Genomic DNA, 24,459 nt, shown 5'->3' with positions numbered 1-24,459 from the left:
CCAAAGAATCTATGAGCAGTCTATTATCAGACCGACACTGACAATAGTTTCTGATCTAACTCTATCTCCACTAGCTTTTACCCTCTCGTAGAAGATTCAGTGTTCCCCAGAGCACGCTGAACCATTATAAACATTAATTCCTGCCTGTGTCCATTACGATTCAAGCAGGTAGTGTAGGATGTTGGCCATGGGGTTTGTTGCCATTGTCAGAAGGTGTCTGTGTGTATGAATATATGTTTCTAAGTGCAAAAGCATTTATTTAGTCATTAAAAAATTAATCATCATTAAAATGGGTATTCAAAATCAATATGGAATTTGCAGTCTTTCTCCCTTACTGCCTGCTGCACCTATTTATCTCTTGTGCTTTTGCCATATTTAGAGAAAATTCCTGAAGCATATAGTGCACAAGCTCCTTTTGCCATGGTCCGCTGGGCAAATATGCCATTAAATGCTTTTGCAGGCTCAGTGTGTGAAGTACAGTATTGATTTACATGCAACATCATTTTCTTCCCACTCAAATTTCTGGTGGTCAGTGTAGCAAGAATAAGATTCAGCATAATTACTTGAATAATGCTGGCACTCCACATATCTTTAAACTGTACATTGCCCTTGCTGGGTGTTTAAAAAACATAGGCATACTATCGCCAATGAACTGTATCCTTGGTCATTCACTGGAAGAACACATATTTTTTCCACTTAAATTAAAAAATGTATTCTGTGAACCATTTTCATTTTGAGTCCAGATGCCACTATAATGATATTGGAATTGCCTCGAAGCAACTAAGTCATCTTGTGAGAATCTATTTAGCATTAAACAGAAAGTTGGATAATATAAAAGAATCTAAATATTTAAACGCACAATATGTAATTTCTGCTGCTAGGGGGTCTCTTATATCAAATAATAACAAAAAGTATGATGAAGTCGTGAACTACCGCCAGACGTCCGGTGACTAAAAAATATATAGTTAAAAACAGCTCAGATCAGATTCTGTCAGACAACCACAACACTGAAACATGCATGCTCAAAGGGGATGTGATGCCATAGACAAGTGACCAGTAAAACGCACTATTACCTGAATAAAATTACAGATTTCTCTGGCTTTTGAACATTGTTGGAAACCTTTTGGATAATGTGGTACAAGAAACAGAAAGAATGCTTGTTAATATTTTATGTATAAAGTACCAGTATTGGTTCCCATGTCTCAATTGATGGTTCACTAAACAGACTGCCCAATCAAATCTTAACATTTAGTGTGTAACATTTTAGGCTCTATTGGCAGAGATTTCTCGTTTGCACCTGGTTGAGTCAGGAGGTTTCATTTGATTGCAATCTGCAATCTAGGGCTGCAAAATTAATTGAAATATTATCGAAATCACAACATGGCCAAGTGCAATATGCAAATCGCAAGAGCTTTAATGTTTTGATAAAGGTAAAATGCAAATTATGCAAATAACACAAATTTCCCATCATCATGATTTTAATCTTTTTGTTTGAGTGAAAATTCAATTTGTGATGCAAAAATTATAATTCCCACATAATCGTGAATCACATAATCCGTCAAAATAATGGCAATATGATGTTTTTACCATATCCTGCAGCCCTACTGCAATCTCACTGCTAGATGCCACTAAATCCTAAACACTGTCCTTTAAATAGTGTGTTTATCCGCCCTTACGTAAGCTGCCGGCTCGCTAGCTTAACCAACTAACTTTTTGTCTGAGACATGCATCTTTAGCCTTAGTCGTTTACCACGTATGTAGCCACCAAGTGAACATTTAAGGTAATTTTGGTGATGATGTTTTCAAGCAACTCACCTTATCAATTAGCTGAAATGTGTCTTTTTTTTCTGCCTCTGTCTGAAATCAAGGACCTGTTGTTTAAAAAAATTATGAAGAATTTGACGCGCAAAATCTGCCACCGTGTGTCATTGTAAACCCCCATATATGCCGTGCAAGAATAGAAAGCTTGATGGGTACAGCTGCAGTTACTAAGGAGTGGTGGAGCTTAGCTTAGCTTATTTTGTTTCAATGAAGGCTTTCATTGTTGAGAGCCTAAGATTATTCAGGATTGCACGAGTGCAAAGAAAATTCAAGTATCCATATAATCTCCAAGTTGTGTCTAAGCAAGAAAGAAATATTTTAGCCCACTTACAAAAAGTGTAAAAGTATAAATTGAAAAGGACTTGTAAAGAGCTCTTATTCAACACCTTCTGTTTAGCAGTTCACTGTGTTCTCCCTTGGAGCATATCACTAGGATCACCTTATCTATTGTAAGCTGTAGTACTAACCCATGGGCTTAGAGAAACCTAAAACTTGCCTTTGATAAGAATCAAGGGACTGCCTTCCTTCTTTGCTCCTTTCTCAAACCGTGCACATTGCCAGCCTCAAGAGAAGGAGGGAAGAGACAGTTATTTCCCACAGAGGCTGAGTGAACACAGATGGGAGGGCTGTACCCCAGTGTCGGAATATCAAAGCAAATATTCACCTTAAGAGACAGACATGTTCATAAACTCCCCGGTCCTTCTCAATTTCCACATTATGAAATCAAATGCCCACTGTGAAGTGGTTTGTTACCTTACTTAAAATACGAGGCTTTTTGCTGACAGCACCTGTGTTAAGGAGGGCTGGATTTGTGGCACCGATAAAAGGAGATTGTGGTGGAAAATAAGAAGTTTTAATGCCTTAGATTCCCTGGAATTTTTCTTTGAAGTCAAGGTTTGAAAGCAGACATGGTAATTGTCTCCAGGGGTTCTTGCTGTGTGTGTGTGTGTGTGTGTGTGTGTGTGTGTGTGTGTGTGTGTGTGTGTGTGTGTGTGTGTGTGTGTGTGTGTGTGTGTGTGTGTGTGTGTGTGTGTGTGTGTGTGTGTGTGTGTGTGTGTGTGTGTGTGTGTGTTAAAGGAAACTACTAAGTAGAAGGGTTTTCCTGTGTGATGTTCTGTAAATGTGTGCAGTCGTGTGGTACTTCAACTCAGATATAATAACAACATGCCTATTTTTTCACATTTGGCATTTGTAACTTCTGAACCACTTATTCTTAAATGCATTGCATTAGATTTCCCTCTTTATGTTAGTGTGAGTATTGTTTTTTCAAAATGCAATTTTCTGCTGCACCATAGAAATCAGTTTTTTTTTTTTTTTTTTCAATTTTGTCCTGCACTCGTCAAACAGAAGCTTAACTGTGAGTACAAGAGAGGACCCTTTTCCTTGGAAAGTTCCGACTGTTAGCTTGTTGAGTCTAAATAGCTTTGACTGTTGTGAGGCAGTCTTGTTTTCTTCTTGCCCGAGGGGCACTGCAGGAGGTGAAGTCATAAACGTGGCTGGGAAAGTGGAACTGGGCTAAGTGAGGAAGTCTGTGTGAATCTCGCTGCAAAAACACATGACTTGACTACACCTGTCAGCACTAGTGCTATAGCTAAAAGGCTGGTGTGTGTGGCTTGCATTTTATCAACAATGTTCTTTGCAGTGCTGAATTGTTATGCTTATGAGGCAGGGGAGTAGAAAATAATTTGAATACCTCTTGCTCCATCTGCAGGGAATTTTTATAGTGGGATGGAGGGCTGTTGACAGCTTGAAGTCATTTACATCAAGACAATAATGAAGCCTCAATTGCTGACATGCAGAGCTGGTTCTTGTACTAAACACCACAGTACAAATACACCAAGGCATCACAGTTAATATTAGTAAACCCTGCAAAGATTTCTCACTTGGTAGTTTAATGTAATCGTCATATTGCTGCACTGTACTGTACTTTAATTTATTTCAAAGTGCAAACTTATATAAGCAGTAACTTGGGTTTAAACTTTGTGTCCGTGCAAAATGTTGGGCTTTTACGTCTATTGAAACAGGGAGCATTTTTAATGCAAAAGAAAGTTCCTGCTGAACAGACTGACACGGTGGCAGTAATTGGAAAATCGTGGCCCCGGTGCTGAGCTTCTAGTAATGAGACATGTCTCTCGTTGTGTTGAGGATATTAATAATGTAAAGATTCAGGAGCCAGTGTTGGACACTCCTAGATAATTAATGTTCACTCTCCAACTTGACACCAGTTGATTCTGTAGGTGATGTTATGAGTATGTTCAATTTTTAATTATCACTGTGCAACTCACTGTGCCTGAGCTCCAATGAAAGGTACAAAGTGAGTCGCAATAGGTGCCTGTTTAGATGGAAGAGGTATTGCTTTGGCTTAAGGTCACATGGCACCAATATGATTCAAAGCCTGTGTCCATACTAGCTGAGGGTACATACCAGTATGTTTGCACCTTTTGCTTCCAGCTGTAAAAGGGTTGTAAAAGCTGGGCATGTGATGTTCCCTGTAGCTAAAGCCAAAACTTAAAAACTATGTATGTATACAGACATTTCTGCATTAAAATGTCTATAAACACAAGACCTACATTATATATTTTATTGAGTTGGACATCCAACAATGTTCAAACCCAGAGAAAAAGTTTTATGCCACATTATGTAATACACTTTTTAGATCTTGGTCATTTTATCTGAATATTTTAACTGGATGAAGGATTTTAGTTATTGGACATCTGGATCTGAAGTCATCAGAGAAACAAACTGAGCTAGCGTTACCAGCAGCTCAGCTGGCGGCCTCTCCGGGACGTCTATTAACTAAACCCTAAAGTCATTTTGTAAAACATTTCATATTTTGTCCAACCAACAATATAAAAACCACAGATAATTAATTTACAGTCACATAAAGTAATGAAAAGCAGCAAATCGTCACAATTGAGAAGCTGAAACTAGAGAATGTTTGCTGATAGTGAAAGCCATTTTTCTGTAAAAATGACTCAACAATTAATTGATTCATCGTTTATGCTCTCGTCAGGACAGAAAAATTGCTTGTCAGGTTCACTTATGCTCTGTACTATAAGTATTCTAGGCATTGGCATATTATTAATATAAAATACTAATCACTTGGTTTGGACCTGCTTGCATTTCTATGGCCAATCATACAAAGATTATACGATTTTTATTATTAATGCAAAAAGATGCAAGTTAATAAACAATTATAAAGATAGATATTAATACAAATACAAAGATAAATAAACACATGATGATTTGGTCTTCTTTTCCAATATTCCCTGTTCGTGTGGCTGAGAAATAAAGTACAACTAAAAGCCTGAAAGCACTTCTGCCTCTAAAGGGGCCGCTGTCTACATTTACAAGCATGGTGTAATTTGGCTGGTTGCCATTCTGCAGTAGAGATCCTGTTTGCGTTAAGCTGTTTACATGAACCCTTGCAGTTGAGTGTCTTTGTTACCATGAATAAACCAGTTAACAAAATATTCCTATCCACCTGAGCTGTTCTTCAAATATCTATTGATGCATTCACCAGTTACCTTGGCCATTATTTACTTATCAATGGCAGGTTATCTCTGAATGGAAAAAAGTATTTATGAGCACCATGGTACTACTAAACATTGTACCAATAAAGCTGCACAAATTAGAGGCTGGAAACATCTAAGGCCAAAAGGGGCTTTTTAGTCCTAGTAACATGTGTTGTTTTAAAGGACCAGTGGGTAGGCTTTAATGGCGGTGTTTGGTTTTTCCATTCTGGGCTACTGTAGCAAAATGGCAGTTGAACATGGCGGACTCCGTACAAGAGGGACCCACTCCCTCGGTAGCTAATGAATGGATAAGCTAGTGCTACAATAATAAAACAAGTTAGGACCAAGGGAAGAGGAGTAAAATACAGAATAACTGGTGCATGTACTATAATGATTGGCATGGTAAGTTCTGCACAGTTAAATTTTTTACATCATTATTGTCACCAGTACAACACAGTATATACACAATATATACTTGCTGCTGTTTTTCCCTTTTGAACAGAAATGCTGTTCTAACTCACCGTTTCATTCATTCTGATCAACTCTAGTTTGCCGCCTTTCATGATGGTAAGCTGCTCTTAATGAAACTCAACACTTCCTGCAGATGTTTCACAGTAAATGTGACGTGAAAAGATTATTTCTCCTGAACCGCTGGAAGGCTTTTAATGTGAAACAGATGGAGGAATGAGTTTGCATTAACAGCAAACAGCAGATGGGAATGAATCAGGAAATACAGAGGATTTTTACTCCAATACAATGAAGCACTTATAAAAAACAGGGAATTAGAAATAAAGTGACCTCGTCCACTATTTGACAATTTATGGTACGTTTATGCTCGCTGACCCACTATGACCAATATAATGTGCACAAATTGGTTATTATCAGTGGAGATAACAGGCTACTTCAGCTCTCTTGAGTCACAACGTTCCCATATGCTGAACCCTGAACATGTAATGGTATAGACACAGTTGTCTTAATACAGCTCTAAGGCCAAGAATCTTACAATTAAAGGTTCTGAATACGCTGTACAATGTCTACAATTAGGTCAATACTTAAAGGTTTGACCCTGTTTACACTCATTCGTTGAAATCATTTCTGGTTTTGTAATCATTGTGAAGCTGTTTTCTGCAGTTCATTTTGTAGAAATTGTTTTGGATTGTGATACATACATGAACAGTGTGTGTGTGTTTTTGTTTGTGTGTCTGTGTGGGCTCTGGCCCTGTGTTGTGCAGCGGTGGAAAAACAAATAATACACTAAGTGCGTGCAAAAAGCGCGAAAGGCAGTAACAGTACAGTTTCCTGAGGGCAGCTGCATCTGACGGAGGGTTAATGAATGCCAGAAACAAGCTTGTGTTGTTTGGTGAACACGATAGATTAAAGAACGATTGGCAAACGATTGCTGTTGCGTACAGTTCCCAACAACACCCTTTCACCTCCCACATGTAGCCCATAGCTCTGAGACAACCCATCTGTTTCTTCATTCCCAGGGTGAAACCAGGCTTGACAGAACTGGCTAAGCAGTATTTCAAAAGTGTCCTTTCTGGGAAGACACGGTTGGCTTTGTGTAGTTCCCCATCTATCAAAATCTCTGCCTCTGTGTTTCTCCCTCACCTTATACTCTTATCTGTTTTTCTTACCGAATCATATTCTTCATTTTTACTCTCTAGTTCTCCCCCTCTCCTCTTTCCCTTCATTCTGTGCCTCCCTCCCCCTTATTCCACCCTCCTCATTTTTAAAAGCCACATGCTCCCAGCCCGTCTGGCTCAGTTGCACCCTGCCAATGAAGGGCTTTTTATTGGGCTGAGATTGAGTGCAGCCAAGCAGGGCCTGGCTAGGGCTGAGGCTGGGGCCAGCCTCGCAGTCCCCCAACCAACCCCCCCACCCCCCCAACTGCACAGACCACTCCACATGCCTGTTCTGGTCTGGCCCTGTCGCCCAGAAGGAGATTACTTGTCTCTGCTGCCCTTAATTGCCGACAGCAGCTGAAAAGAGCCAGAGAGAGAGACATTGTAGAGAGAGGAGAGGGAACAGTGTTGGCTTGTTGAGCTGTTACTTGACAAGCTTGGACTCAAAGGTTTGTGTTCCTGCTGTCAAATCCTGGCTCTGTATTAGTTGGTTTTATTAAGATGAATGTTGTTTTCATCAAATGTTGGTTGGAACTCATGGTGTTTTGGACTGCACTGAGAATGAATAGTACAGTATATAGAACGCAGATGATTATTTGAGGACAAGAAGCTGATGAAAGACTCATATGATGTATAAACCTCAGCACACGTTACTTTATTATAAGGATATGTGGTAAGTGCAATAGGGCCACTGTGCCCTCTCCCTGCCCTCTAAGCCACTGTTATTTTTCATAGCCAAAGGCTTCCTTCCAGCCGCCTGTGCCCTGCCGTCCCTTTTTACTTTTTCCAATGAACTTGTGAATTTCATATTATTACAGTTGGTTATTGTTGAATCCCCTCTGGCTTGATCCCAGCAAATTAAATAGTGGGCAGTTTATTGAATTGGCAGTCTCTGAAGAAGCTGTGAAGCTGTATGAATTTTTCACCTCACTTCTTTTCCTGTTTAGTATTTCGTATGTAGGTTTCTTATTCAACAGGATAGTGGTTAAAATGTTTGAATCCACATTTACAGCATGTTGCCTCCTTAACTCCCACTCATTCGGCTTCAGCACGTATTATCGCAGCGTTGCAGTACGTCTAGCCTGCAAATACAAAAAGATGCTTCAGTTTAAATTGTTTAGGCACATTCTGGTTTTCTATTCTCTAGCCAGAAGAACTGATTAACCACAAACTATTCTTACTGTCTATAAGCAGAAAATTAAGTACTGAATTACATTTCTTGTAGCTATAACATTTTAAAAGAATAGGTTTCCCCACATTTTGGGGAAATCCGCTTATTCACTCGTATAGTAAAAGATAATGAGACTCAAGGAAGAAATGGCCCACCGCATAACTTTCTGTAAAACTGCAACATGTTGTTTTTTGCATTTTGCACAAGATATAACAAGCTAACTGGCTGCTGGCAGAGATGAGTGGTATCATTCTCTTAGCAAGAAACCAAATAAGCACATTTCGCAAATGTGGAACTATTCCTTTAAGTGAACTAAGGTGAACTAGGTGGTTGAATTGTGCACACACAAACTGATGGGCAGTTAAAACTGATGCAAAAAAATGCACTCTGGTTAAAATACATGACTGACGACTAGATTTATCACGAGTTGGCACGCTGGCAAGGTTGGGGTGTTTTTGTATCTATTTTCTAAAAACAAGCTTGGAAGTCTGCCATTTGCAGATGCTTTTCTGTGTTGAACACAAGCCAATTGTCAGTGATGTTTATGAGCAAGTAGATGCTGCGGAGTCCTTGTCTCACAATTGTCTGACTTCTAACTCCAAGTAAATTGGCCTGAGGCAACCAACTAGTGATACTCAATCCACACAGGCATTTTAATGCACCTGTCACAAGAACATATACCCTCAGATCTCCCTCATGTCAAACACTTTGGTCCCACAACCCAGAATGCCCTAGGGCTGTAACCAAGACCTTTCATACTAAGAAACCAGCATAACGGCTCATTTCACTCTTAACTGAAAGCAGTGTGGCATCATTGTCACCCGTAGTGTTTTCACATAATTCCACTTAACAGTTCCTTAATTCAATACCTGTTTTTCTCAACAAGCTCAAATTTTAATTGCATTTGTAAGCAGGTCCACTCTGACTACATTAGATCATTCCTGATGAATATGGAGGGCTTTAGCAAACCTCCTTGTCACATAACCACGATGTTTTGTGCCCTTTTGATTAACATGGAATGGAAACAATTAGGTGGGGGAGGTAGTGAGGCAAAGCAGCACCACATTCAACAGCTTTAAATGCTAATTAGCTAATGGAGGATGAAAGAGCAGGCAACTGGCGGGGTTTCACATGAACACACTCTAACTGAGGCTGCAGCCACGCTCGTTTCATCAGAATTTAGCAAGACCACCACCATTTTGTTTCCTTGGGTTCCTCAGACAACACAGCCATCTTGTGCAACGTGAGATTTTTTTGTAATGATCCCAAATGAGTGCCTCATGTTACTTTCTTCCTCTTGAATCATCTCCTTCTTCACACTTTTAATCACAAATTCTGTCTGTCTTCTTTATTCTTTTCCCAGAACATCTTTGATGATTATTCTTAGATCAGAGAAATATGAGTATAATGGACAAATAACTGATTAATGAGTATAGTTCAGTAAAAGAACATTTGTTTTTGTGCCTTTTCCCCTTTCAGACATGGAATATATAACGTTACTTATCAGGCTTCATCAGTGATGGCTTTTTGTCATTCAGACATTGGTGTCATGCACAAGCACTAAATGACAGGATGTTAAGTTTAGTTTAATTAACATGCTCACAGTGTTTGGCTGGATATTCATCTATTCAACATATGGCATGAATGAAAAATTGAAAATATGGAGAGGACATGCTGGTATTATTATTACTTAGGTCATCTTCACTGATCTGATACAAGAAGATATTAATCTCCTCAACAACTTAAAAGTGTCCTAGTTTATTAAAAAGATTTTGTGCATAAGAGATGATGTTAGTGAGATATTACATTTATTACAGGGACCTAAGACTCACATTTCTCTCTCTCTCTCTCTCTCTCTCTCTCTCTCTCTCTCTCTCTCTCTCTCTCTCTCTCTCTCTCTCTCTCTCCCTTCATGTTGAACTGCAGCCTTTACAATAATCTGACAGCATTCATTTAAGAGTGGTTCATGTCAGAAAGGGGCTATAGGATAATGTACGTGTGACAAATATTTAACAACCTCCAATCACATCACCAGTAAACCACAGAATAATATCAGATTTTATATATATATATCCTTTAACGAATGACACTGACTAATAGTTCTTTAAAAGTAATCACTGTGCACAATGCTAAAACACTCTGGATTAAAGTGTCATTCTAAGTGCCTGATATGGACATTTAAATGAACACTCAATTAGGCTACTCACCATAGTAAGCTATTTGAGAAGCACTGCATCGTCTTAACAGTTAACAGGATCGATCTTTACATTGTGTAGGTGAAAATGAATGTCCCCTCTGGCTAGTTAATAGAAGAAGGTATTCGTTCTTTTGAATTTTGGTCTTAATTGTTCTTCCACAGTTGTTATGAACTGAAAACAGCTGTATGAATTGGGGTATACAGTGATTGTCTCAGGTGATTCCATATTTTTCCCTTTAAAAGACCAAAGCCAACAATTTGTTTTGTCCATTCTACTTTTCTACTTCCCTATCCTGTCTGAGGCATCCAGCCCGAAGCCAACTGGTTCTTACATAAAATGCGTCATACATACCGTGTATAGATTCTTTATTGATAAAAGGCTGAATCATTTCTTGTAATAGTGGGCTCTCCTAGTTTTTAGCACACATTGTTCAAATAGGAGTAAATAGTGCTGTTTTTGTTGAGGACTGACTCAAAATAGAGCCAGTGTTCATCATAACGTGCAACAGTGTGTTGTAGAAACACTGGAGGTCTATGGCGTGCAACTGATTCTTATTTTCATAATTGAGCAATCTGTTGATTTATATTTACGATGAATTGATTTACTGTTGAGTCAAATGTCAGAAATTATTAAACAGTACCCATCACAAGTTCAAAGGTCACATCTTCAAATTGCTTGTTTGGTCCAACCAACAGTCCAAATCATCGAAATTGTGAACGCTTTTTAAAAATACAAACAATTGATGGACTGTCAATCTGCTGTTATCGACTAATTGATTAGTCAACTATTATTGACTAATTGTTTCAGCTGTAAGGCTATATGAGGCTTTATCTCCTCAGTCAATAGTTGGACTGTAAAATACATTCATTGTTGGTTTTAAAGGTCGCCTGTGGAGTTTTTGCCAGCATGGAGTGATTTATTTATTTATTTATTTATTTATTTTTCCAGAGAGGGTCCCCAGTGTGTTTGTTCTTGTGCACGTGCAGGAAGACGCACGTGCACATGGCGGATACAATTCACATGTTTTCGCACGTCACACAATGGTTTAATGCTGAATGTAAACAGAAACTTTGTTTGTTTACAAGACAACGATGTGGCACCTGTAATCTTTTCATGGCATTTGATACAAAAAATATAGAATATTGCCAGCCTCATCCCATTAAATAACTCACAACCTTCATCTTGTTTAACCCCACTTCAAAGATAGTGCTGTTCAAGGGTTGTCGGGGAAAGATTTCTATCTGGGAGACTGCGTAGTTGACGGGGAGACCTAATTTAATTGGAATCACTGTGTTATTTGGAAGGACGAATCAAGGGGGTCTTTAAGGGTCCCCACCAATGTCTAACGACTTTGAGTGTTTACATATTTTATCACTCACCGGTGTATTACACTCAAGTCGACATGGATTGTAATCTGAAATAAACATCTCTATCATCTCTCCCCAGTTTGTCAGGGACCATACAGATGGGTTGCCGACTCTGTTGATTTCCCTTAAAAGCTCCAAATTTGTCACAACCTTCAGTGCTCCTTTGAGGGAGATAGAGTGACTGTGAATAAGAGAGTGGGGGGGGAAGCATGCTGTCATGAAAAGAGCCGCTTCCTGGCTGGCTAGATGCAATCATGGGCACTATCTGATAGCACCGGAGGAAATTGGATGAGCTGAGAGCCGTTGGCTGCCAGTGATGGGAAAGATGACTCCTTTGTCACTGTGTCAGTCAATTCCCTACTCTCACCTGAGAGACCAATCAATAACACAGGGAGAGAGAGGTCTTCTCTTGTCTCGTGGCCTCGGTACGCTGTGGGCTGCTGTCAATTATGAGCTGTAAAACACCCTCTCCTTCATGGGAATGTGGTATAGCATGTTATAGGGTATGCATAAACACGTCATGGATGTGGTTAAATGTGATGTAGATTTAGAAGTATACTTTTTATGAGTTATGTTAGAAGTTAATGATTATATGTGTAATGACTAGATGAAAACATAAATAGTGTACACGTGGCCTTAACTATTTTATTTATGTGATTCAATATTGTCTGTTTGACAGACTGTTTACCCTCGAGATTGCATCTAAAAAAAAGGCTTTACATCTCTTGGATTTTGGTGCTGGTTGTAACGAATTTCGTCTTATTTTGACAGCTAGTGCAAGTGATTCTCTCATTAGCAACTGCATCATTAGTTGTGCAATTTTAGTGCATAAGATCCAGAGAGACTCGTATAATTTGCTGTCAGGCATGTAGTATTACATCAGGTATGGAGGACACCTCGCATTATGTAGGTGTATAAACAGAGACGCTCACTGAATGATTCATAACCGTGATACCAGGCATCATGAGCTTTAACATATTCTGTGCACAATATGATAGTTCTGTGTAAGATGGTGCTAAACTGTTCTTTTCTTTCCCCCACCACCACCACCACTGCAGTTCCCTGGTACCTGTGAGGAGTCCTCTTCCCCATTCGTCTTCATCTGCACCAACCCCCAGGAGATGCTGGTGAAATTCCCCATGAAAGGAAAGCACAAGATCTGTAAGTCCTACTTCTTTTATGTAAGGGGAAGTGAAGTGGATGAAATTAGCCTGAGCCGACTAAGGTTTACTTTATTTTTTATCAGCTTTCTCCTCTGCACTTGTATGCTCACATACATGCTTAAATGGACATGTGAAAGAGTTATAATGCTAGGCGCTGGATCTGATTACTAGATGTTCATTAATAAAACAAAATTACACACACACACACACACACACACACAGACAAAGTGTTCTCCCACGTACACATGCACAGATCCTCTCTGAGAGCCATCTGTAAAGACGGGATTTTGCTGTCAGGTTGCCTGGGGGACAAGCTAGGCCTGGATGTGCAATGTTGTTGCTGTATTGTGTGATTTATAATAGGACTCAAACACATTTTCCCTCTGCTGCCATAGCTGCTGCTGCAAAATGATGTACCTGCAAGCTCTTTTGTTAATATTTCAAAACCCTCTAAAGACTTGGGAGGATTGTGTATGCAGCTGTGCCTCTTTCAGATCTTTCCAGATCGATGGAGAAGGCTTTTTGAGAGGCTCAAGGTAAAATGTAGCAGGAGCTGTACCCTTTTTTAATATATATAAAAAAAACTAAAATGGATATGATGACCTTGTCTCCATTTTTGTAAATAGGAGGAACAGTTAAAAAGGTTTTAGAGGTTGCACATAGACCGTAACGGTGACAAATGAAACTAAGTGCTTGTTGAATAGGATGTCAGCAGGTCTCGAAAAATGTGTTGAATTTGGTTACTTATACAAAAGTCTGTAACTACTGTTGAAGTCTCCAGGCTCTGTTTGGGAGTGAAAAATCATTCTCCTCCTGTTCCCAATGCACTTTAATTTTCATTTTCACCTTCAGGTAGTCTTAAATTGTTCATACATTTAATTCTAACTGGAATTAATGGTCTCGAATAAAAGGCTGAACTTGATGAAACATGCTGACACACTACTACAGGCTCGCTGTCGGAGGCACAGATTGCTGTAGGAAAAGCTGTACCTACGTTATTTAAACATACAATAGCTTGTGGTTTTATGAATCAGCAGCTCACTTTCTATTGGTGGCTTTGTTTAACTTTCCAGTTGTAAAATGTAAGCCACTAATAAACTTTAGTATTCTTTTCTTTTTTACTATACCTGATGTCGCTTGGTTCCCATTTCAGTTGTGACAACTCAAAACTTTCTCCAGAAGAAGGGAGAAATTTATGATGTCACGCAAACACTGGAGCAGATTTGTAATCTGGAAAATGATCAAATGCTGTCTCGCACAAAATAGAAACACATGAGCCTTCACTTTGTGGTTTAGTTTGGATGACCTTGCGTTTATACCGTCCATAAAGAAATCATACCAGCAGTATTTTCAAGTAGGTTACCTTTATTGCTTGCCGAGTGATGTATTGGCACAATACGATTCGCTGTCTTCCTTATTGTCCAACTGCCTCCCAGCCTTGTTCCAGCATTGGCTCTCACATGTGTAATTTGATATACTTATTCTCAGCCAAACCTACACACACTCGCCATTACAACCACCACCACCACCACCACCACTAATTTTCTGATGACAGTTTAGTAATGCTGCCTGATGACTGCTGTTCTTAGTTTAGTTCACTAACAGTTAATATCCTAAGATTAGCAACACAAAATCCCTATGTAATAACAATTATTTCCCAGACATGGACACAGACACCAGATGATAATTCTGTACATACTACTCTGGGTGTGGGACAATATTTAATTCATGAAGCTTAAATAAATAAATAGATAAAGCTGAAATATCTTTACATTACATTACCTAAATCAAACTAAATAAAAATATTTTTCAGAATATAACAAATGCAAAAGTTTATTCATTATGCAGTAGTTATTTATCTATCTTTTAATGAAATGGACTATTTGTTTATAATACACATCATACATCGTCATATATGTTGAGTTGTTGGACTTATTTACAGGTCCCATTGCATAATGTCTTAATTCTGTGCATTGCATGCTTTTTTCATGCAGTGTGTGCATTGATCACAACTTGCTCCCTGCTGTACACATTAGCTTGGTATTTGAATTGGTTACTCTGACCCACTGGACCTACACAGTCCAGCGTGTCTGAGTCTTCTGTCACCAGCTAGCTTTTCACTATCTCACTCTCTTGCTCTCTCGCCCCCTCTTCCACCTCAATTCCCACTGCATCTCACGGGTCAAGGCATTGCCGCTCATCTTACTCAAGGGGGCTTAGCACAAGTATTTTTTGCTCCCACAGCAGCTTACATTGACAAGATCTGCTTGTCACTGACATTGCAAACCATCTCATGCCTCATCAGAATGAGCAAGAAAAGGGTACAGTTCCCTGCCTTTCCACTCCTTTCAGCTGACTCAGTGATTTATTACATAACATGGACAATTGTTGTTAATTCATTCAACATTCAACTTCAATTCAACCTCACTAGGTGCCACAAATAAGCAAAACTGAAATAATCCCCATCCAAGTCAGTTTACCCTCACACCAAACACAATAAAATGACATCAAAACCAAGCATGTACTGTATTAAACACTGAATTGAACATTAATCTGATTGTTTGTTGTCCAGTTGTGAAATATATCGTTGTCCTATTGTTTTGCTGGAGGTTTGTTTTTCTTCACCTGCCACTTTTTACTTTGGCTCATCTGCATTTTGTGCCTGGAAATTGCAGCTGTTTTTGTTTTTATATGAATGGGAATTGTTTTGATTTGTCTGCAGGCAAGCCAAACAAATGAGCTGAATGCTGGATGCTGCTGCAGACTAGCGTGTTGTTTCGTGTAGGATCAGCACTGGCAAACACTTTGTTTTACTGACTTACACTGACAGTGTAGTGATATTGCATATTACATTTGGAAGCTTGAAAGGTCGGAAAAGCTAGCACATTTGCATGTGGATGAACATTATTGGATGCATTCTGCAATTATCAAATAATGTGATGCCGCCGCTCTCTCCAGCCAGTTTTATAGTTGGCTTTGTAGATAATATGCTAGGCTACGCTAGATGCAAACTCAGGTTGATCAGTCATTAGCCTGTGGAGGAGTCTGTGACATTTAAAATGGCATACAGCCAAGGCTCACTCCCTGTAATAAGGGATGTCCATTATGGTTTATGGTCACATCCTGTGAACATTAGTATCAGTGTGTGTGTGTGTGCTTCTGTGTAAGCTGAAGGTCAGTCTGGGTGTTGAAAGCTATTTGGCTCTCTGACATGAACCCACATTTCCTTTTTCTCTTCCTTATAGCTATCCTTCACTTGCCCTCATGTTTTTAATAGCCTGACATCCTCTGCTCGCTGTGGCTATGTACACACAGCTAGAAAAGTGAAAAACAAACCATATACCACTATGGTTCAGACATTTTCCTCATGTAGTGTATCTTTGCTCTGATCTAAAATACCCAACCGAACCTGCTTTTCACCCTACAATAACACTGTTTTTTATTTTTAATTAATAGTTTTAGCTTTTAAGTCAAATTCAAAATTACTGAATGAATGAATTTTGAATTTGAATGTAATGATATGAAAGCCAATTATAACCCTCATCACGCCATAACATCTGATTTTCAGCATTATGGAGAGGTTGGTCTTGACCTAAAAAAAAATAGGACAGGTCACAAAAGAGATCCATGACCTAAAATCTCGGCCCTATACTGAACCTCAAACCAGTTGGAAGCATCAAAAATACCCACCAAACATAAATCAATACATACCAAAACATTTAATTTTATTACTACAATCTGGAAAAATCGGAACAAGAGCTGAGCTCAGACTACTGCTATTGATTCAATATGTGATAGCGACTCTTTTCACATTCAAGTCGGTAGCTTGTAAGTATTTCTTTCAAGGCAGAACTTTGAATCGCCGTCCATATCAACAAAACATTGGCAGACATCATGCTGGGACTGTTGTTGCTGAATGGGCCTGAATCCTCTACTTGCTGTTCTGCAGAACAAAGTATTAGGTAACCTGAGAATTATGTTTGACCTTCCCATTGCGATGCCTCTGAAGAATTAAAATCCTACTGCTTCCATGAAGTGCATAACCAGAGTAATGCTCCATGAGTGAATCAAATGGCTTTAAGCCTTTTTTAATGAGTGCTCAACCAGAAAGAGTAAAACATACAAATCTCTTGTACAAGCACTGAATTAGTCGAAGGTAGGGCTGGGTACTGTTAAGAACCTCACAATTCGATTCAGTTTTGATTATTTAGGTCACAATTCGAAGTAGAATTACACAAATAATTCATTAGAGTACCTGTTAGAGGTGGGCGATATATATCGTTTGCGATAATATTGTCGTTGTTTTGACGATGTGCAAATTTCCATTATCAAGTATTTAAATTACTTCGCCAAAAATACTGAAACGCATGCGGAAACTCCTCACATCCATTTAATACACAGGTGCAGCAACGCTCTCTACAGCATGGCAGGATTAAGTCACACGACTGGTGGGCCTACGTGATCACATGACCTCTCGCTAGCATCCTCCTTGCAACAGTTTAGCAGCGCGTTGTGATGGTAGATAGAAAATGCAAGCACCTCCAGTCCCTGAAGCTACCGGTACTTCTGATTTAGTGCCGATACAAATCCCATGAGCTTCAGCGTTCAGAGCGCTAAGCGCCTTCAGCGGTGAAAAGTTGAAATCTGTTCAACTTTTAACACCGCGGAGCGCTTGGAAAATGAGTTTTTGAGCGTTCTTAGTGCTAAAAACGCGTTTGGTCGACACAAGCCCTAACTCAGACAATTCCAATCACATTTTAAAGGATATCGACTGATTATATCGAGATATAATTTTTGCCCATATCGCCCACCCCTAATTTTAAAAGCTTCGGGACGGCGACTTCCGTCATGTGTTTGCGTGTTGGTATGGCGTATCGTGGTTCGAGTGTGTGTACGATCTTCTTAAAACCCCCGTTTTCCATGACACTGTACGGCCGTAGGTCCTGACATATGAAGACAGCCACAGACTCCGTTATGTTCTGTGCGCGGGCAGAGTTTGGCGGCAGTTTGCAAAGGAAGGATCTGTCGAGTTGTGTATGTTTTTGAATCCACAGGTTTAGCCGCGGGTTGCTGCAGAGCATCTGCATGGTGTCGGCTTAAGTGGTTGCACAAATTTGTTGTGTTATTGCAGTATTTTAGTACTGCCTGGCACAGCTTACACACTACCTTACTTTGGTCTATTTCCTGTGTTCCGGGTTTACACTGGAATACAAAATGACTCCAAACGTCTGCTTTCAAAGTTGAAGGCGCTGGTTTAACACTGCTGCTACCTGCTTCAGTTGCCATGTTGTTGTTGTGTGGTCGAGTGCGGCCTCCGTCTGTACAACGCAAATCACACAAAGGTGTTGCACACCGCGCCCCCACTGGCCAGGGGCTTGAATCGATTCAGAGGATTTAATGAATCGATATTGAATTGGGAAAAAATATATTGCAATGCATTGATGAATCGATATTTTTACTCACCCCTAGTCGAAGGAGATGGAGAGTTCAGTTTGTATTTTTTAAAATGTGGTTGATAAATTCAATGTCATGTCTTTTGTTCCATCTTTGGATAATTTGGCACTCAAGGTAATGCTAGATGATGTCGCCGAGAATGTTATCAGGATAAAAAATTTAATTCTGTAGTGAATAAAGGTTCATAGAAGTACATTCACACATGAGCTTAGCATGTAAATTAATCTTTTTGATCGCATACAGTATTTCACAAGTGCTGAAGGAAAAAAAGACTGCTACCCACAATTGAAAGAAACCAGAGCGTCTTTTAACTACTTTTAAAGAAGAAAAGGTCATTCCCAGTTCTTCGGCCAGTTTTGTGCTGTTCGTATAACTCTTGTGATATTACATACGAATTCAGTGAGTGCTTTGTGAATATTGGTTAATCGTTTTCTGTAAAGATTAGTCACTCGGATGGCTCTCCCGCAGACACAAAAGAACTCTCTTTTGCTAAGGTTTGATCCAACAACGGGGAAGGAAGTCATGGATATAATTGCTGAGATGAGAAATTCAGCTCCAGCAGCAGGTCATGATGAGATCTTTTTTATCTCTAGTAGCGTCAAGTCATTGACATATATAATTTCAACATCACTGGAGACTGGAGTCATTTCAAAGGAACTCAAGGTCGACAAAGTAGTTCTCTTGTCTTAAGCCTGAGGCGCCAACATCATTTTCATCCATTTCTTTAGATGATCTATTCTGATGTAGAGCAGCATTCAGCTATTTAATAGCCAAGTTTTTTTCAGTGTATATAATGGTTATCCAAACTGTTTTTCTCTTCCAGTATCACATTTTTGAAAACTGTAATACTGTATGTAGCTGTAGATTGTTGACCATGAATGAAAATATGTGCTCTTAATATATCAGTTAGGTATCAAGAGAAATGTAATTTTCATCACCATCACTGGACAGCCAGCTCTGTCATATTTGCCATTCAGTGATGTAAAAACAAGATTGGGAGCCAGGTTCTCAACCTAAAAGAGATGTCAAGAGATGTTGCCAGCAAAAATGAATACCTTAAACGTACACGCTGTCAGTAGCATATTCTAAAGCTCTGGGCTGGGTAATCATAGACCAATTGTACTGTCAAACTGAAGAACATTGTCTATTCCTTTTCTCTCCTTATCTGTTTTGTTTTCTAAGAAACCCACAACAAAACTAAGCCTTCATTTCTAATTTCTTGTGAGCTCAGTCAGTCTGTCTTTATCACGTGTTATTACATGTTTATTCATGTGAAAAGTTATCTCCCTTTCAAATGACCATGGCCCCTTAAAGTTATAATCTGTAAGATTTCAGTTCTTGTTGATTTGGCTCATTGAGCAGCTGCTTTATCAGAAAACACTACAGTGCAAGTGCAACTGATGATTCTGCAGTGCAGCCAAACAAACGTCAGTTCTTCATCTAACATCTCACTCCTCCTTGTCCCATTACTCCCTGCAATATTTAAAACTTATCCACTGTCAAAAAATTCCCAGAAATGACAATGGTTTGTTTCATCAATGCATTCTGGATAACCAGTTGCAGTTAGCACTAACCTTAATGACAAATACACTGCGTTTCTTGCGACTGCTTAACAATAAAAGCCACGCCATCTGTCAGTTGTCTGATACAGCAAGCAACTGACGCTGATATCAGTGAGATAGAATTAATACACTAACTCTGGATTACATGCCTCATGCACATGAAGACAATTTGAAGTGCGGGAATGGCGGACTCCACCACTAACAATGAAAAACGCTATCTAGAGTAGTAATTATAGAATGTAAATACACTGAATAACTTTTGCTGAAACCAATGACTGCCATAGGTAGTATCAAAAAGGGGGTCACATTATACCTTTAACTATTATTCTACTGCTAAAATTCTGTTTGTTTAATTGACTCATCATTTACAGTATATGTAACACATATAATACTGCTACATTATAGCACATAATACAGCAGTAACATATATAGATTATTCACTAGCAGCTACGGTATGCTTGTCTTAAGATTTGTCTTCAAGTGCCCTGCTAGAAAATACAGGCCACTGAAATCCAGAACAATACATACCATATTAAGCACCCTAATGGGAATAGCTTGAAGCGAAATAATCTATATTTACTTGTTCCTGTGTAACAGCCACGTGCCAAGGGACTAGTGAGTGTATATCACAAATAAATGATTCTCTTTATTTGTTTCTTATGCATTCAACATCATATCCCTTGTACACATTGCACTTCCAGCACTCTTTCAATGTTATTTGCATTTTCCACGCATACATTATCAAGCTGTTGCAATATGTATCGCTTTTATCCCTCAGGTTGCCCCACATATGGAAATAACACATTATATTCCCAGTGAAAATATTGCAGTTGGATTTTGCTCCACTAACCATCGGCTGCACTGTTACCTTGTGATTACCTCTTTGTTTTATGTGTGAAATCACAGCACCATGGGAATGCAAATAGAGAAAGCCAATTACCTAACAAATGTCCACCTTCTCTCCTGAGGTGGTCATTGATTTTTTTTTTTCTCCTCTATTTCTCCACTGTGCTCTTCCTCTGTCATCCACTGCTAGGAGACAGAAAGAGGTTACAGCGACGGAAGTCCTTTTTTGGTTATTTATTCATGGCTTTTCCATTTAATATTCATGCCTTTTTCAGGACTATCTGGGTGCAGAGGAGAATTTGCTGCCTCGGAGGCGGCCGGGGCCAGAAATCAGGTTTCAGCTCCAATGAGCCCAGCGGATGAAGGGAAGAGAGAGAGAGAGAGATAGATAGAGAGGGAACAAGAGAGCGGGGTTTCATGTGTTCTCTAGTAAATGAGAGGCAGGCCTTGAAGGTGACAGGCTGTGTTTATTACTGATCTGTCAGCCGGTTAATGGGGAGAGGAGAGGAGAGAGCTGAGCTGTTGAGCAGAGACCAGAGCACACAGTCATGGAAGCAAGAGGGAGCCCCAAGCAATAAACTTTGCCATACTAGATCTGCTCATTCTTACAGATTCAGTGACAATACTCCTGCATGGTGAATTGCATTCACTGGCAACTAAATTAGGATCTGCAACAAAGAGAGTTTTCTGCTTTATTGTTGTTGTTTTTTTTTATGAAAAAAACAGTAATAGGATGTACTGTGACCTAGTGTTTACACAATGCACAATCTTAAGCTCCGGGGTCCCAAAATGTAAGACTGTGTGGACTGTATGTGACTGAATATGGTAGCACAGTCCCCCATTTTCATTTCAACTATAGCTTTGGTAGAAAACACACGGTTAGCTTCCATTATATACACAGAACAATGGCAATTATAAAGGAATTAATTGTTACCTTCGCCGTGGTTATGGTGCCATTAGGATACGTCAGAAGCTGGCGTATTGCAATAAAATGTAGTGATTCATTTTTCGGAGCAGGAAAGGCTCCAGGTGCATTTTGTTCAAGGACATCTTTGTCTTCCTGTATCCCATGATTATTATTGTGTGTTTTGACGTAGATCAGAGGCAGGTTTTTAAAAAAAAATGTCAATACATTTTATATTATTGAAAAAACATTTTTAGGATTGTGTAGCCTTGACAGAGAGCAGCTTTGCCTGAGAGCGTTGTAGTATTTGATTGCACTTGAGCCCAGAGGTTTTATCAGCTGCTCTCGGTAATGAAACCTCTTTCTGTCTCAGTAAAGGGTAAAAAGCCTGTGTAAAGAAATTGCTCTTTGTTGTAGCAATAGATTTGTCTTTCCTTATCTTAGCTAAGCATTGTAGCCTTTATCAGTCACCATTACAAAACCCATAGCAATCAGCATCTGACATACCAGTGCTTTCTCTTGTGTCACGTTTGCTGCATGAATGGCATTGTTATTTAATGTTGATGTGAATGAGTTATGTAATCATTTGGTAAAATCTACGTGAGGAATGTATTACAGAGTTTCACACGTACACATCATTCATACATGTGGAACTTGTTTAAACAGCTAGTATCTGTCTCTGCATGTGTGATGAAGGCGTTCAAATATTCTATGGATGTGGGAGAAGCTTACTGCGTCCTTTGTTGGGATATAGATGTTACTGTATTATTGCACAACCCAGTTTTTCTGATGATGCCTGAGGGGTTTATACTCCTCAGGGTAAAATTGATTCAGTCTTCAGAAATATAACATGGATGAGTGTAGCAAGGAGAGTAATGCCTGTTTCATGCACTCAACACAGCGGATTGAGAAAAAGCTTTGGAACCAAATTATTTTCATGGTACAAGTGGTCTTTGCTTTTATTTTACTAGGAGGAAGAAAAACAACCTTTTTTCCACACACAGTCTGGGGCCATCTTAAGTAGTTGTTTTCATTCTTACCTGAGGTTTATACAGTACACAGATAATCATTCATTCTCCATCCAGCCTAATTCAGGGTTTGAACATTTAGCTGCTCCCAAAGCCACAAACACACGGTTGTGTATGGTTTGACATTCTTTATTTATATGGATCAGTGTACACGAAGGGACACACACACAAGGGAGATACATAAACTGGCTTCACTTCATCACAGTGCTTTTGCAACAATGTCGGTGTTTTTCACATTTGCTGTTTCTATTTAGCATTTTTGGTTTGGGCACTTTGATATATTTATCTAACAAAGATTTGAATACATCTGGCTCTTTTTTTTTTTTTTTGACAGGACCCTTATGTTGTGTGCCCTGAGTTTTCTGTTTTCATTCCCACATATCCTTTTGTTTTCTCTGTTTTTTCCATCTTTTCTCTCCCTTCGTCTTTGTCTCTGTACTAAGCCTGTCAGAGTAATCAATCTGAGTCAGCTCTGTGGAGGGGGATGCAGACAGATGTGCTTTGCAATGTGATCGATGTCCTTGATTAGTGAGAGATTACTTCTGTCTGTGTGTGCGTGTGCGTGTGCCTGTGCGCGTTCGACTGATTTGGAGAGGTCTTCTATTTAGCATGAATGCTGTTAGCCTGCTGCTTTGATTTTGTTAATTTGTCAAGTTAGGAATTGAGGATCAATAGGTGGATTATTTGCACAATTCAAGTAGCTGAAGGAGGTGAGGATGTTAAACTAGATATGGCCAATGAATCACTTAAGGTGGTTAAAAAGTGTCTGTAGAGGTTTGCAAAACCTCTACAGACACTTTTTTACAGACACAACTGCAAAGTGAATCTGGGTAGTATGACACGTAACAAAGAAGTGAGCTTGTATAGTTTATTATAGGGTAGTTTGACGGATTTTTTATTTTATCCAGTAACAGTACTGATAGTTTTTTGAAAAAGTGCTGATATTCTTTTTTTTATGTATAAGCATAACAAACGTTTGTGAGAAGGATTGCTTTGTTTAAAAAACAAAAAATCTTTTTATCTTTTATATCTTTTATAATTTCTTTACAACATTTTTTTGTCACTCTGGGTACATATACACAGATACCAGTTAGAGCTGAAAAGGTTAGTCAATTAATTGATAAGTCGATCAACAGGAAATTAAATAGCAACTATTCTTATAATCAGTTCAGTGTTTTAGTCATTTTTCAAGCAAAAAATACAATTATTTTGTTGCAGATTCTTAAATGTGAAGATTTGCGGTTTTTCAACCCTGTTTACAAATACATATACATAATTTATAGCGAGTTGAAAATTACAATATTTATAGCTTTTTCCACCACAACAACAACCATACGCGATATGCGAGTGTGAGGCCGTAACGTTAGATACTTTACACACAGACCACCCAAATCACACTGCACATTTTAGTTAGTTGTCCTAAAACAGCACGCTAGTTTACCCAGACCACAACAGCTTAAGGGTCAAAACATCAGCAGAAGATCAAATAGGCAATTTAAAGAGAGAGAGGAGGATAACGCAGCTGAGGCCACACAACACGAGTCGGCACAGTTTCCAAATCGAGCCAATTTTTAAAAATATATTTAAACTCACCATTTTTTTTTTCAAAGCAATCTGCCTGTTGTTTAAAAAAGTTATCCTGAGGACGTTTGAAAACAAATCCAACCACAATTTCCCAACTTTCGTAAATTCAAAATTCAGTTTACGAATTTTACACTCACAAGGTGTGCTCACGTCACATGTGACAGAGAAGTTTCCCCACTGATCTCAGGACGGTGAGACCTTTATTAGCCTACGTTGAATAG

General features: G+C 39.1%; 1 protein-coding gene across 1 annotated transcript in view; it reads left to right on the top strand.

The window, feature by feature from the left end:
• Positions 1 to 24,459, top strand: part of trip4 (thyroid hormone receptor interactor 4) — a 71,096-nt gene that overhangs the window by 16,203 nt on the left and 30,434 nt on the right. Inside the window, exon 12 of the mRNA XM_051378363.1 lies at positions 12,756 to 12,858. Within this exon, the coding sequence (XP_051234323.1) occupies positions 12,756 to 12,858 (103 nt within the window). The remainder of the gene's footprint in view (positions 1 to 12,755; positions 12,859 to 24,459) is intronic.

Source organism: Dicentrarchus labrax, unplaced genomic scaffold, assembly GCF_905237075.1.
Source record: "Dicentrarchus labrax unplaced genomic scaffold, dlabrax2021, whole genome shotgun sequence".
Taxonomy (NCBI): domain Eukaryota; kingdom Metazoa; phylum Chordata; class Actinopteri; family Moronidae; genus Dicentrarchus; species Dicentrarchus labrax.
This window is presented reverse-complemented; position numbering and strand designations above follow the sequence as displayed.